We start from the raw sequence: 16,823 nt of genomic DNA, 5'->3' as shown, positions 1-16,823 counted from the left end.
TTCTAAAAGTAGATAGAACATTACACACACCTAGATCATGGTAAAAGTAATAAGTAGTGGCATTTTGAAGAAGCTTAGGACTTAGTTTTGTTAGGATTGGATATTCTTTCAACTGGAAGACACTTGACTGATTACAAGTTATTCTTACAGCAGTTGCTGTAGGGACCATAATTTGGCTATCATTATGAATATTTTTGTGGCAAGAGGCCAGGTATTTGAGACAGAATGTTTACATAACAGAATGTTTACATAGGGCTGTTATTTAAAAATTAAAATTTAGTGATCCTGCTATAAGGAGAAAGTCTGTTGTCAGGAAATAACCCATGTGTTAGTTGTGTATGTCCTCAGGAAAAGACAGCACATAAGACGCCAGATGGAAGGGCATGGGCTGAATTCTGAGACTGAGTGTACGTCAAGATACACCGGGCTGGGGACATACTTCTTACAGCACCTGCAGTGGTAAAGATCGTCATGGCTCTCTTTGATGGGTGCATAAGTTTCACAAGAAGTAAGGTCCAGCTGAATAATGGGTGAGCTTGAAAATACCATGACAGAGGACGTGAAACAAAACAAGAGAGAGAGAGAGAGAGAGAGAGAGAGAGACTAGATTCCAGTTTCTGTATGGAAGAAGAAACCTCTACCGGAGGAGCCACTCTGTGGATGGACACATCATATAACAAAGGGAGAAGTTATTTGGGACCCCAAAGGATGTGACCTGAGATTAACCAAATATGTGGAAGGCTGGGAGATTATCATGAACAAGATAACACCAGCAGAAGGTGAAGAATTTGTAGTTGAAATAACAAGAACAGGACTGAGTGAAGGAAACAGTTACAAATATGTTAAATTGGGTCCTACGCCAGCACCTGAACAAAACAGCTGGTGACAACCAAAGCAATGGCAACAACGGTGGCGGCTGCTGTGACGACCACAGTAACTACCACTAAGATGACATCAACTGCTCTTACCAAGCAGACCACGGTAATCACAAAGACACCTGACACATCAGAATCAAAAGGGTTCTTTAATGAGATTTTGATTTTTTTTACAAACTCTAATGACCTACCTCAAGACGAGAACATTGCAAAGATGACAGACATAGACATATCGGCCTCAGAACCACTCAAGGACTTCACACAGGAAGAAGAGGTGAAAACAAATGGTACAAATGGGCGAAGTATACGGCAAACAAACACAGAATGGACAATTGTATATTATGTAGTAAATCACCTTTGTCGGATCCCATAATAGTTCCTGAACCAGCATCATTTAAAAGACTGTGCAAATTGGAAAATGATCATTGTACCAACAGAAAGTATTCTATTCCCTTGTGTGACATAGAATGTAGGATTGCCCAAGGGAGCACTAGAGGAAGAACCATGTTGAACGTGACTGGGTTGGGAGACAAGGATTGTGCTGCCTATAACATTAAAACTGACTTAAATGGACCTCAATTAGACAGAAGTACTGTGATTAAAGGAAAATATGAATGTTTTTACAGTCACAACACCGAAGGGATTAATGTAGGAAACACCACTGTAGAATGTGATACTATTTGGGTACTAGAGACTGCAGGGGTTAGTAGAGATAAAGGGTCGATAACGAATAGTTTCTGGATGTGTGGTAAAAACAAACTGTTGAATGTACTGCCAGATGGATGGATAGTTTTTTTGTGCCTTAGTTAGAGCAATTCAACAGGTAACCATTATTAAATCACCACATGATGACTATGTTAACTCTATAGTTAAGAGGGCGTATGAGAAAGACACTGAGGTATACCTTGATGTAATTGGACAGCCTAGAGGAGTATCTTGGGAGTTCAAGGCAAGAGATGAAGTTAAATCTGGATTTGAATCTATATTTTTGTGGATAACACCAAATAAGAACTTAGAGTGGATTAATTATATATACTATAACCAACAGAGATTCATTAACTATACTGACTCGGCTCTAACGGTGTTGGGGGAACAGGTACAGGCTACCAGTAAAATGTCTTGGCAAAATAGACAGGCTCTCAATTGGCTTTTGGCAGAGAAGGGTGGAGTTTGTGTTATGTTCGGGGATGATTGTTGCACCTTTATTCCTAATAACGCTGCGCCTAATGGATCCTTTGCAATCGCTATGGCTAAACTTAAAGGGTTACGAGCAGAGGTTAAGGCAAATGCTGGGGTTGACTCTCATGTTTGGGATTGGTTGGATTTAGCATTGGGGAAATGGGGAGCTATGTTTGCTAGGATGGCCATTATGCTGGGCGGGGGGTTATTGGCTCTGGGTATTGTATTTTGTTGTGTTTTACCCTGGGTGAAATCACTTGTGATCCAGACAACGGTTAAACAGATGTCCATGAGTAGAGCTGACCCTCCGGTGATAGTTAATCCTGTGCCGGGTAGTCCAGGCCATTATACTGATGTAAATGGACAGTTATGCAATGCGGTTGGTGGACCCCTTGACTGCCCCTTTGGTAATCCAAACTGCCTGTATGGAGTGGTCCCTGGAGGTGGTTACGCTTGCCATGGTTTTCATAGGGATGATTTACCTATATATACTGCCATTCCGAATTTATAAGAAAGTCTACTGATACATATCTACAAAAAGGGTATTTTCGTTAGTAAATACAGGGGTACTATGTATGGTTTTAATATATCTATTTTTGCTTATGGCCTTGTGTTTGTGTATGTTTTGTTAAATGTTTTTGATAGGTATATCAATGAATATATCTGGTTTCTTTTAATTGAAAGTTGGTTTTGCCTTCTAAAGATTAGGTTAATTTCAAAACATGAAGGTAACAGTGGGATATCCCGGTTACAAGTGTCTATGGACCATGTCCTTAATCTTCTAACAGAGGTTGGTATCATGTTTGTTGGAGAGGTGTCTGAGAGGGAGGATCATGTTGACAGCTTAAATTTAGAATGATGTTGTGTCAATTTTATTTTGAATTATTTTTTCTTTTTCACATAACTGAGATAGCCTTGCATAAGACTATGTACTTACGTGCTCATGCTTCAACAAAATGTAATGTATTATTTTTATTGTTTCTATACTTAACTGGATCTTTTACTCTTATGAAATACTAGAGATGTTTGGTCTAGTTGGTATTATATATTTTACTCTGTTTTTATATTTTATTGTCTATCACAGGTATTCTCATTCACCGTCCTAGGGTTATATTTGTATTATTATGGGGCTATTTAGCCCCAGAGGGGGGATTTGTGGGTGCAAATATAACACATAGACAAATGCATAAGATGTATAGAATAGCTGAACACTAAAAACAGACTACATGAAGGAAAGGTGACATAGCTGCCAGGATAGCTGGACATACCAAGGCCAGAGGGATATACAAAGGAGGGGGTCAGTCAAATGACTAACTGATGACCAATTGACATAGTTCGCATATGTTTGAGCTAAGTGCAGAGCCAAAACATAGGGCTGTAAAATAGAGGAATGTATAGTATTTTAGTATAGCTGGACACGCTAGAAACTGAGGAGACACATAGTCTGCTGATCCTAGATAATACACAAACAAAAGAATGCATTTAGCTAAGTGCAGGAACAGCAAGGGTCTTGTCATCATTATAATCTGACGGAAAGCAGGTATGGGCGTTATTGAGCTGAACAAGCAGGATGCACGGATTGGAATGTAAACTCATTTTGCATGTGGGATGGGCTCATATGCAATATGTGGATAAATACTGGAGCCAGGGCTCTGGAAAAGGTGTGTGCTCCGCGGAGCACTCCGGCTTGCTATACTCTTGTATTAAAAGTCTATAATTGAATTCAAAGTTCTTCATTGTGTCATATTTGAACCGATTTTCTACTACACTCACAGATAATATCTTTGCAGTTCTGGAAACGTCAGAGTGTTTTCTTTCCAAAGCTGCCAATTATATGCATAGTCGAGCATCTTTTCGTGACAAAATATTGCGCGTAAAACGGGCACGTTTTTTTATCCAATAATGACATAGCGCCCCCATAGGTTGAAGAGGTTAAAAGTTCCAACAAGGTTAACTAATGCAGGCAGTGTATGTCTATACGCACGCCAATGGGTCCCTCCTTCCAAGCTGTGTGTGTGTGTGATTTAGTTTTCCTTTGAAATTTTATGGGAAGAATGACAGATTTACAGTCTATGTGACCCTAATCACATATATGAAGTTTTGGACAGATCTGACTGAGACACCAATTATGGCACTTCCGGTTGGCACAGGAAGCTATAAGTAAACACATATCCTCATTGGGGTATGCTTTACAGAATCCTGAGTTTTAAGTCTTTACGTTAAGAACTGACTGATTTACACAGGGTTAAATGCACTATATCTATCAAACTGCAGGCAGGGTATGGATATACACTTTTAGGGTGATTTTAACCACTTCCGGTTGGTACAGGAAGTTTAGAATCAACACAGGTAGACCTCGTAGTGGCCTGATGGACTCTCACCGAAGACAGGTTAATACGACATTCATAACCCACATAGGCTTCAGGTTGAATTTAGGGGTGCAGGCAATGTATTCCTATGGGGAGAGAAGTCAATGCAAACTGTTTGATGTAAACACCTTCTTTTAACTGTTAAGGGTTATAGCCACACAGTCAAGGTTAGGCTTGCACGGATCAGGAGGATGTTAGGAACGTACCCGAGGTCCAATTGTGCTTCTCACCCTAACGGTTCTCTCACTGTCACCCAAAAGCAAATGACGTTGTGGGGCAGGCTTAATTTTGGGCCTACTATTCTAATGGTCGCTGCGCTTAGACCGAGCGAGCTGCGGTCAAGCGGGATATCTCGTTGAACTAGGCACGGCCTAGGGATTATGGTAATGCCATTGCCTGCTCTCTGTGTCTTTAAGCACCACACTTTGTCACTCCATCCTTCCTGTGTGTGTGTGAGGGAGCTTTTCTTTGAGATCTGTTGGGAGAAATGACTGATTTACAGTTCAGGAGGGTTACCTAGTCACACATATGAAGTTTTAAATATATGTGACTTTTTAACTCCTTCAAAACAGACAGTGTGACCCAATTAAAGGAACTTCCGGTTGGCACAGGAAGCTTTATGTGAACACATGTCTTGATTGAGATAGCCACTTACAGAATCCTGAGTTTTAAGTCTTTAAGTTAAGAATTGACTGATCTACACAGGTTTGAATACAGTAATTTTCATGATGACAGGTTATGTGTTTCAAAACACTTTTAGGGTGATTTTAACCACTTCCGGTTGCTTCAGGAAAGCTTAGAATTGACACAGGTAGACCTCATAGTGGTCTGATGCACTGTCATAGAAGACAGGTTCATAAGGCATTCATAACCCACATAGGCTTCAGGTTGAATTTAGAGGAGCAGACAATGTATTCCTATGGGGAGAGAAGTCAATGCAAACTCTTTGAAGTAAACACCTTCTTTTAACTATTAAGGGTTAATGCCACATGGTCAAGGTTAGGCTTGCACGGATCGGGGGACCTTAGGAACGTACCTGAGGTCGAATTGTGCTTCTCACGGTTCTCTCACTGTCACCCAAAAGCAAATGACATTTAGGGCCAGGCTTCATTTTGGGCCTACTTTTTTTCACGGTTGCTGCACTCAGAGCGAGCTACGGTCAAGCGGGGCGTCTCGTTGAACTCGGCACAGTCTGGAGTCTATGGTGATGCCATTTTTTGTGTTGATTTCAGACTGACATTTTGGTGATGGTCCCTCTCCGTTCAAACATATTGCAAATGTACAAAAGTCAACTAGCAAGTCAGTGTCCATCAGAGCGAGCTACGGTCAAGCGGGCATCTCGTTGAACTCAGCACGGCCTAGAGAATATGGAAATGCCATTGCAGGCTCTGTGTGTCTTTAAGCACCGCACTTTGTCAATCCATCCTTGCTGTGTGTGTGTGTCTATGTGTGTGTGTGATAGAGAGCTTTTCTTTGACATCTGTTGGGAGATAAAACTGACTTAGAGTTCATGGGGTTGCCTAATCACACATATGAAGTTTTGAAAAGATCTGAACTTTTTAACCCTTGGAAACAGCCACTATGACACCATTTAAAGCACTTGCGGTTGGCACAGGAAGCTATAAATAAACTCATATCCTGATTGGGGTATGCCTTTACATAATCCTGAGTTTTAAGTCTTTACGTGAAGAACTGAGTTATTTACAGAGGGTTTAGTGAGTGTGTGTTATTTCAGAAAATCATAGAAAATCACAGAAATCTCGCAGAGCTCCGCAGCATACTTTAATAAGATTCGTATGAGCACCCTGCAACTGGATCTGTAACTGTTAAAAAAAAAAAAAACTATTTTTGAACATCACCAATTTGTCGTATGATTTCTCTTAAATGACAATAGATAAATGGCTGGTTCTTTTTTTATTGACACCGGAGGCTCATTGACTTTGACGTGAAGCGGAAAAATTATTTCTCTATTTTCTTTTTGGACCTTTAATCCCAGAGAAATGGCCATAACTCAAAAACCGTTGAGGCCTAGATGCCATCTTGTTCGGGGCCAACTGCCCATTATGCCAAACCTATGCTCACCAAGTTTCGGCTTCGAAATATTTTCAGTTTTGGAGATAAGGCCACGTCGTGATTCATGATGTTTTGTACAATTGCAATATGATTGCTTATGCCCTCTTGTGGGATTTTCCGGGACAGCGGAAAAATGACCAAAATTTGATTATTTTATAAAACGGAAACCGGATGTCCGAGAAAGTTCATTTGATGACTTCCCGGTAGGTCCGGCCATGCCGCTCGGCCCGACGCCGTCCGCAAATTTTTGAAACGTTTTCGGACGTCTAGTAAGGGACCGTACATTTGCAATATGGACTTTCTCACTAACCATACGGCAAATGTCAAAATGTTCCCTTAAGGTATGGAATGGACTCATATGCTGTGTGTATAAATACAGAGCCAGTGCTCTGGGAAAGTGTGTGTTCCGCGGACCATCTAGGCTTCTAATATGTTTGTATTAAAAGCCTATATTGAATTTACAAGTTCTTGTAAGTGTTATAGTTTGTAATGATTCTCCACGACACTAGTCACACATTGACGCACTTGACAATATGAAATAAAACAAGAAAGATAATGACTTCATGCTTCTTCATCAGTTTAATAGGTTTGCATAATGTCTATGATAGTGTAGAGAGAAAGGACATGCTGTTCGTGAAAGTAGCCTATATGATAATGAGACAGACCCTATTGGTTCCCTTTAGATAAAACTATTTCATATTCCATGCAGTTAAGGTAAATAAGAACATTTTAAAAGACTTAATTCGTCAAGGCCTAATCTAAGTGGTTCTTCTTGTCACACTCAGAGTCATGGCAGCCACACTTATCAATGTAAATGTAGGACTGCATGATCTTCTTCCCATCAGGGCAGACCATCTCCACCTTCCTCTCACTGGTAGACATCTCTCGACAGCAGGAGCAGGAGTGCATCAGGGTGTTTTTCTCTACAGAGTATCTAGCAAACAGGACACACAAACAACACTGTTAGAAACAGTATCACATTTATTCTGCTATAGGTCAACTCCCATTGAGTTCTCACCCTTCATTTCAATTCCCCACTTACAAATTTCTAAAAAGACCCAAATGCATGTTGCGTTTGTTTCTGTTTCCTTTTTCGGCGTGTGTGTGTGTGTTCTTATTTAGAGTTTGTACTCACATAGAAGATGTTCCACAGGATCCCCCGCAGGCTGAGATTTCCACCGGCACAGAGGACCTGCAGTTATTCACCTCTAGGTAGGTGGTGGTGTTCTTCACATCACAGTGACTGATTAAAGTGCCTGTGGAGGTAGACAGAGGTGAGTTTCCCCCCTACTATGTAAAGATGGACTTGAGCTACTTGAAAAAGTATATCACATCATATCTGTATTCAGTTTCATGTACAGTAACTCAACATTGATTTATTGTGTCATAAGATTTTAGGTTCATAGAGTTATGTTCATAAGAGGTCAGGTTCATAAGAGGTTATGTTCATAAGAGGTTATGTTCATAAGAGGTCATGTTCATAAGAGGTCATGTTCATAAGAGGTCAGTTCATAAGAGGTTATGTTCATAAGAGGTCATGTTCATAAGAGGTCAGATTCATAAGCCTTGGTTTCAAGTTTGTTTTACTTACTGCTTTAGCACACTCTGCCAACCAAGATGTCTTAGCCGTGTCTGAATACTGGCTTAGGAAAACCACCAAAAACCCTGAAATATCCATTGCTAACTATAACGTTTTCCGCCAAGATAGAACTGCCAAAGGGGACGGTGTTGCAATCTACTGCAAAGATAGAAAGTAATACAGAACTCTGCAGGCTAAGTCTGTACCCAAACAATTTGAGCTTCTACTTCTAAAAATGTACCTTTCCAGAAACAAGTCTCTCACTGTTGCCGCTTGCTTATAGACCTCCCTCTGCCCCCAGCTGTGCCCTCGATACTATATGTGAACTGATTGCCCTCCCCATCTATCTTCTGAGCTCGTGCTACTAGGTGACCTAAAATGGCATAGTTATGCATTAGGGGGCGCTATAAAAATTTTGGGATGAAAAACGTTCCCGTTTTAAACAAGATATTTTGTCACGAAAAGATGTTCGACTATGCATATAATTGACAGCTTTGGATGGAAAACACTCTGACGTTTCCAAAACTGCAAGGATATTGTCTGTGAGTGCCACAGAACTGATGTTACAGCCGTAACCCAGATAGAAATCCAACCAGGAAGTGCCGCAGTTTTTGAAACCGCCTCATGCTAATGATTCCTTATATGGCTGTGAATGAGCTACGAATGAGCTTACGTTTTCCACGTATTCCCCGAGGTGTCAACAGCATTGTGACGTCTGTTTACGCATTTCCATTGTAGAATAGCCGTAAGGGACCATATATTGCAAGTTGTCACATGGTGTCTCCCGCAGAAAATCTTGCGTAAAATACTGAGGTAGCCATTTTTCCAATCGATTCTTATGAGAAACCAATTGCCTCGACGGATATATTATCGAATGTATATGTTAGAAACACCTTGAGGATGGATCCTAAACAACGTTTGCCATGTTTCTGTCGATATTATGGAGCAAATTTTGAAAAAAGTTTGGCGTTATAGTTGTAGCATTTTCCGGTCAATTTCTCAGCCAAGCATGATGAACAAACGGGAGCTATTTCGCCTACAAAAATAATATTTTTGAAAAAAGGAACATTTGCTATCTAACTGGGAGTCTCCTGAGTGAAAGCATCTGAAGTTCTTCAAAGGTAAATTATTTTATTTGGTTGCTTTTCTTATTTTCGTGAAAATGTTGCCTGCTGCCAGCAGAGCCTAGCATAGCATTATGCCATGATAAACTTACACAAATGCTTGTCTAGCGTTGGCTGTAACGCATATTTTGAAAATCTGAGAAGACAGTGTTGTTAACAAAAGGCTAAGCTTGTGTTTGAATATATGTATTTCATTTAATTTGCGATTTTCATGAATAGGAAAAGTTTCTAGGGGTATTTATGTCCGCTGCGTTATGCTAATTTGTTTGAGTTTGTTTGATTGTTGACTACGATCCCGGATCCGGGATTGCTCATCGCAAGAGGTTCTGTCAGAAGAAATGGTTCAACAGCTCACTTCACATTAAGCTCAATTTGAGCTTCTATTTCTAAACATTCATCTTTCCAGAAACAAGTCTCTCACTGTTGCCGCTTGTTATAGACCTCCCTCTGCCCCCAGCTGTGCCCTCGATACCATATGTGAATTGATTGCCCCCCATCTATCTTCTGTGCTCGTGCCACGAGGTGACCTAAACTGGGACATGCTTAACACCCATCCTACAAACTAAGCTTGATGCCCTCAATCTCACACAAATGATGTGTGAACCTACCAGCTACAACCCCAAATCAGTAAACACGGGCACCCTCATAGATGTCATCCTAACTAATTCGCCCTCCAAATACACCTCTGCTGTTTTCAATCAAGATCTCAGCGATCACTGCCTCATTGCCTGCATCTGTAATGGGTCTGCGACCAAACGACCAACCCTCATCACTGTCAAACGCTCCCTGAAACACTTCTGCGAGCAGGCCTTTCTAATCAACCTGGCCGGGGTATCCTGGAATGACATTAACCTCATCCCGTCAGTAGACGATGCCTGGCTATTCTTTAAAAGTGCCTTCCTCACCAGCTTAAATAAGCATGCCCCTCTCAAAAAATGTAGAACTAGGAATAGATATAGTCCTTGGTTCACTCCAGACCTGTCTGCCCTTGACCAACACAAAAACATCCTGTGGTGTTCTGCATTAGCATCAAATAGCCCCCGTGATATGCAACTTTTCAGGGAAGTTAGGAACAAATATACACAGGCAGTTAGAAAAGCTAAGGCAAGCTTTTTCAAACAGAAATTTGCATCCTGTAGTACTAACTCAAAAAAGTTCTGGGACACTGTAAAGTCCATGGAGAATAAGAGCACCTGCTCCCAGCTGCCCACTGCTCTGAGGCTAGGAAACATTGTCACCACTGATAAATCCGCTATAATTGAGAATTTCAATAAGCCTTTCTCTATGGCTGGCCATGCTTTCCACATCGCTACCCCTACCCCGGTCAACTGCCCGGCACCCTCCACAGCAACCCGCCAAAGCCCTCACCATTTCTCCTTTACCCAAATCCAGATAGCCGATGTTCTGAAAGAGCTGCAAAATCTGGACCCCTACAAATCAGCCGGGCTAGACAATCTGGACCCTCTCTTTCTAAACTTATCTGCCGAAATTGTTGCAACCCCTATTACAAGCCTGTTCAACCTCTCTTTCGTATCGTCTGAGATTCCCAAAGATTGAAAGCTGCCGCGGTCATCCCCTCTTCAAAGGAGGTGACACTCTAGACCCAAACTGCTACAGACCTATATCTATCCTACCCTGTCTTTCTAAGGTCTTCGAAAGCCAAGTTAACAAACAGATTACTCACCATTTCGAATCCCACCATACCTTCTCCGCTATGCAATCTGGTTTCAGAGCTGGGTGCATCTCAGCCACACTCAACGTTCTAAACGACATAATAACCGCCATCGATAAGAGACATTACTCTGCAGCCATATTCATCGACCTGGCCAAGGCTTTCGACTCTGTCAATCACAACATTCTTATTGGCAGACTCGACAGCCTTGGATTCTCAAATGATTGCCTCGCCTGTTTACCAACTACTTCTCTGATAGAGTTCAGTTTGTCAAATCGGAGGGCCTGTTGTCTGGACCTCGGACAGTCTCTATGGGTGTGCCACAGGGTTCAATTCTCGGGACGACTCCCTTTTCTGTATACATCAATGATGTTGCTCTTGATGCTGGTGATTCTCTGATCCACCTCTATGCAGACGACACCATTCTGTATACTTCTGGCCCCTCCTTGGACACTGTGTTAACTAACCTCCAGACGAGCTTCAATGCCATACAACTCTCCTTCCGTGGCCTCCAACTGCTCTTAAAAGCAAGTCAAACTAAATGCATGCTTTTCAACAGATCGCTGCCCGCACCTGTTCGCCCGTCCAGCATCACTAGTCTGGACGGCTCTGACTTAGAATACGTGGACAACTACAAATACCTGGGTGTCTGGTTAGACTGTAAACTCTCCTTCCAGAACACATTAAGCATCTCCAATCCAAAATTACATCTAGAATCGGCTTCCTTTTTCACAACAAAGCATCCTTCACTAATGCTGCCAAACATACCCTCGTAAAACTGACCATCCCTACCGATCCTCGACTTCGGTGATGTCATCTATAAAATAGCCTCTAACACTCGACTCAACAAACTGGATGCAGTCTATCACAGTGCCATCTGTTTTGTCACCAAAGCCCCATACACTACCCACCATTGTGACCTGTATGCTCTCGTTGGTTGGCCCTCGCTTCATACTCGTCGCCAAACCCACTGGCTACAGGTTATCTACAAGTCTCTGCTAGGTAAAGCCCCGCCTTATCTCAGCTCACTGGTCACCATAGCAGCACCCACTGTAGCACGCGCTCCAGCAGGTATATCTCTGGTCACCCACAAAGCCAATTCCTCCTTTGGTCGTCTTTCCTTCCAGTTCTCTGCTGCCCATGACTGGAACGAATTGCAAAACTCTCTGAAGCTGGAGACTCACATCTCCCTCACTAGCTTTAAGCACCAGCTGTCAGAGCATTTTACAGATCACTGCACCTGTACTTAGCCTATCTGTAAACAGCCCATCTATCTACCTACCTCATCCCCATACTGGTATTTATTTATTTATTTTGCTCCTTTGCACCCCAGTATCTCTACCTACACATTCATCTTCTGCCGATCTACCATTCCAGTGTTTAATTGCTATATTGTAATTACTTCGCCACCATGGCCTATTTATTTCCTTAACTTACCTCATTTGGACTCACTGTATATAGACTTTTTGTTTTCTTTTGTTCTACTGTATTATTGACTGTATGTTTTGTTTATTCCATATGTAACTCTGTGTTGTTGTATGTGTCGAATTGCTATGCTTTATCTTGGCCAGGTCGCAGTTGCAAATGAGAACTTGTTCTCAACTAGCCTACCTATTTAAATAAAGGTCAAATAAGAAAAAAATAAAAATAAGAGGTCAGGTTCATAAGAGGTCAAGTTCATTAAAGGTCAGGTTCATAAGAGGTTATGTTCATAAGTGGTCACGTTCATAAGAGGTCAGGTTCAGAAGAGGTCAGGTTAAAGAGGTTATGCTCATTAGAGGTCAGGTTCATAAGAGGTCATGTTCATAAGAGGTCATGTTCATAAGAGGTCAGGTTCATAAGAGGTCGGGTTCATAAGAGGTCGGGTTCATAAGAGGTCAAGTTCATAAGAGGTCGGGTTCATAAGAGGTCAGGTTCATAAGAAGTTATGTTCATAAGAGGTCAAGATATGGAATGACCTTGGTCGTTACCCCCTTGCCTTGTTTTCTTTTTTCATTCAACTTTTTCACTCCGGAAGCTTTATCTGGACATGGTTCATCAGGACCTCCAACAGCCGAAGATAAGTAGTAACATTAACATGATGCCTTCTAATTGCAGTCGCTGTGCTCATAATATACAGGAGAACGATCGCCTCGTGAGGATGTGCTGCAAGCCCAGCTTCAGATGCAATTGTTAGGCAAGGGTAAGTTCATTGTAGGAAAGGATGTAACAGTGTTTGTGACACCAGTAAGTACAGATAGTAACGTTAGTATAAATCCCCGCACGGTCCCCGCAGCCGGACTTTCCCATGGCTTCTGGAGGCAAATGCTGTAGGAATGCGCAACCGGTGTCGCTCATTCAGCCGACAGAAACTTTCAACCGGTTTTCCCCATTAAGCAAGGGGTCGGAGTCTGAGGCCGAGCATCTCTTGTCTCTACTCCTCCGTTACGGGGTCTGAGACACCGAAGCCTCCCACCATTAGCTCTGACAAATTGAAAACCCTAGTCATTGGAGACTCCTTTACCCGCACGCAGTATTAGACTTAAAACGAATCATCCAGCGATCATACACTGTTTCCCAGGGGGCAGGGCTACCGACGTGAAGGCTAATCTGAAGATGGTGCTGGCTAAAGCTAAAACTGGCGTGTGTAGTGAATATAGAGATATTGTTATCCACCTCGGTACCAACAATGTTAGGATGAAAAGTCAGAGGTCACCAAGAGCAACATAGCTTCAGCGTGTAAATCAGCTAGAAAGATGTGTCGGCATCGAGTAATTGTCTCTGGTCCCCTCCCAGTTAGGGGAGTGATGAGCTCTACAGCAGTCTCACAACTCAATCGCTGGTTGAAAACTGTTTTCTGCCCCTCCCAAAAGATAGAATTTGTAGATAATTGGCCCTCTTTCTGGGACTCACCCACAAACAGGACCAGGCCTGGCCTGCTGAGGAGTGACAGACTCCATCCTAGCTGGAGGGTGCTCTCATCTTATCTTCCAACATAGACAGGGCTCTAACTCCTCTAGCTCCACAATGAAATAGGGTGTAGGCCAGGCAGCAGGCTGTTAGCCAGCCTGCCATCTTAGTGGAGTCTGCCACTAGCACAGTCAGTGCAGTCAGCTCAGCTATCCCCATTGAGACCGTGTCTGTGCCTCAATCTAGGTTGAGCAAAACTAAACATGGCTGTGTTCGCCTTAGCAATCTCATTAGAATAAAGACTCTTCCATTCAAGACAGCAGCATACCACCCTGCATACCACTCCTGGCTTGCTTCTGAAACTAAGCAGGGTTGGTCCTGGTCAGTTCCTGGATGGGACACCAGATGCTGCTGGAAGTGGTGTTGGAGGGCCAGTAGGAGGCACTCTTTCCTCTGGTTTACAAAAAATTGTGTTTTCATCTTTTGAGCGTCTAGTCATGAAATCTATGCGGCCTACTCAATCACTTTTATAGCTACTGTTTACAGACCTCCTGGGCCATATACAGCGTTCCTCACCAAGTTCCCTGAATTCCTATCGAACCTTGTAGTCATAGCAGATAATATTCAAATGTTTGGTGATTTTAATATTCAGATGGGAAAGTCCACAGACCCACTACAAAAAGGCATTCGGAGCCATCATCGACTCAGTGGGTTTTGTCCAACATGTCTCTGGACCTACTCACTGTCACAGTCATACTCTGGACCTAGTTTTGTCCCATGGAATAAATGGTGGATCTTAATGTTTTTCCTCATAATCCTGGACTATCGGACCACCATTTTATTATGTTTGCAATCGCAACAAATAATCTGCTCAGACCTCAACCAAGGAGCATCAAAAGTCATGCTATAAATTCTCAGACAACACAAAGATTCCTTGATGCCCTTCCAGATTCCCTCTGCCTACCCAAGGACGTCAGAGGACAAAAATCAGTTAACCACTTAACTGAGGAACTCAAGTTAACCTTGCGCAATACCCTAGATGCAGTTGCACCCCTAAAAACGAAAAACATTTGTCATAAGAAACTAGCTCCCTGCTATATACAAAATACCCGAGCTCTGAAGCAAGCTTCTTCCAGAAAATTGGAACGGAAATGGCGCAACACCAAACTGGAAGTCTTCCAACTAGCTTGGAAAGACAGTACCGTGTATCGAAGAGCCCTCACTGCTGCTCGATCATCCTATTTTTCCAACTAAATTGAGGGAAATAAGAACAATCCAAAATGTATTTTTGATACTGTCGCAAAGCTAACTAAAAAGCAGCATTCCCCAAGAGAGGATGGCTATCACTTCAGCAGTAATAAATTCATGACTTTCTTTGAGGAAAAGATCATGATCATTAGAAAGGAAATTACGGACTCCTCTTTAAACCTGCGTATTCCTCCAAAGCTCAGTTGTCCTGAGTCTGCACAACTCTGCCAGGACCTAGGATCAAGAGTCACTCAAGAGACACTCGGCCTATATCGAATCTTCCATTCTTCTCAAAAAATTTAGAAAAAGCTGTTGCGCAGCAACTCACTGCCTTCCTGAAGACAAACAATGTATACAAAATGCTTCAGTCTGGTTTTAGACCCCATTATAGCACTGAGACTGCACTTGTGAAGGTGGTAAATGACCTTTTAATGGCTTCAGACCATCTGCATCTGTCCTCGTGCTCATAGACCTTAGTGCTGCTTTTGATACCATTGATCCCCACATTCTTTTGGAGAGATTGGAAACCCAAATTGGTCTACACGGACAAGTTCTGGCCTGGTTTAGATCTTATCTGTCGGAAATATATCAGTTTGTCTCTGTGAATGGTTTGTCCTCTGACAAATCAACTGAACATTTTGGTGGTCCTCAAGGTTCCGTTTTAGGACCACTATTGTTTTCACTATATATTTGACCTCTTGGGGATGTCATTCAAAAACATAATGTTAACTTTCACTGCTATGCGGATGACACACAGCTGTACATTTCAATGAAACATGGTGAAGACCCAACAATGCCCTCACTAGAAGCCTGTGTTTCAGACATAAGGAAGTGGGCGGCTGCAAACGTTCTACTTTAAACTCGGACAAAACAGAGATGCTTGTTCTAGGTCCCAAGAAAAAAAGAGATTGACGGTTGTACAGTCGTCTCAAATAAAACTGTGAAGGACCTCGGCTTTTCTCTGGACCCTGATCTCTCTTTTGAGGATAATATCAAGACTGTTTCAAGGACAGCTTTTCTCCATCTACGTAACATTACAAAAATTTGAAACTTTCTGTCCAAAAATTATGCAGTAAAGGTATCCATGCTTTTGTTACTTCTAGGTTAGACTACTGCAATGCTCTACTTTCCGGCTACCTGGATAAAGCACTAAATAAACTTCATTTAGTGCTAAATACGGCTGCTAGAATCCTGACTAGAAGCAAAACATTTGTTCATACTACTCCAGTGCTAGCCTCCCTACACTGGCTTCCTGTTAAGGCAACGACTGATTTCAAGGTTTTACTGCTAACCTACAAAGCATTACATGGGCTTGCTCCTACCTATCTTTCCGGTTGGGTAGTGCCGTACATACCTACACGTACGCTACGGTCACAAGATGCAGGCTTCCTAATTGGCCTAGAATTTCTAAACAAACAGCTGGAGGCAGGGCTTTCTCCTATAGAGCTCGGTCTCAACCTTTAAGTCTTTACTGAAGACTCATCTCTTCAGGAGGTCATATAATTGAGTGTAGTCTGGCCCAGGAGTGTGAAGGTGAACGGAAAGCCTCTGGAGCAACGAACCGCCCTTGCTGTCTCTGCCTGGCCGGTTCCCCTCTCTCCACTGGGATTCTCTGCCTCTAACCCTATTACAGGGGTGAGTCACTGGCTTACTGGTGCTCTACCATGCCGTCCCTAGGAGAGGTGCGTCACTTGAGTGGGTTGAGTCACTGACGTGATCTTCCTTGGCACCCCCCTCTTGGGTTGTGCCATGGCGGAGATCTTTGTGGGCAAAACACGACCTTGTCTCAGGATGGTAAGTTGGTGGTTGACGATA

The 16,823-nt window shown here is 42.5% G+C and overlaps 1 protein-coding gene and 1 long non-coding RNA gene across 2 annotated transcripts in view; one reads left to right on the top strand and one right to left on the bottom strand.

Moving 5' to 3' along the window:
- Positions 1 to 7,056: 7,056 nt before the first annotated feature.
- On the bottom strand, positions 7,057 to 7,776 carry LOC135573318 (uncharacterized). Its single transcript, XR_010464655.1, has 2 exons — positions 7,632 to 7,776; positions 7,057 to 7,430 (listed from the first exon to the last, which is right to left on the bottom strand). It is a non-coding gene; the product is annotated as an uncharacterized LOC135573318 (long non-coding RNA).
- Positions 7,777 to 16,757: 8,981 nt separating this feature from the next.
- LOC135573442 (mucin-2-like) overlaps positions 16,758 to 16,823 on the top strand; it is a 6,221-nt gene continuing 6,155 nt past the window's right edge. Inside the window, exon 1 of the mRNA XM_065022771.1 lies at positions 16,758 to 16,802. Coding sequence (XP_064878843.1) covers positions 16,758 to 16,802 — 45 coding nt within the window. The remainder of the gene's footprint in view (positions 16,803 to 16,823) is intronic.

This window comes from Oncorhynchus nerka, linkage group LG9a (genome assembly GCF_034236695.1).
Source record: "Oncorhynchus nerka isolate Pitt River linkage group LG9a, Oner_Uvic_2.0, whole genome shotgun sequence".
In the NCBI taxonomy this organism is placed as follows: domain Eukaryota; kingdom Metazoa; phylum Chordata; class Actinopteri; order Salmoniformes; family Salmonidae; genus Oncorhynchus; species Oncorhynchus nerka.
This window is presented reverse-complemented; position numbering and strand designations above follow the sequence as displayed.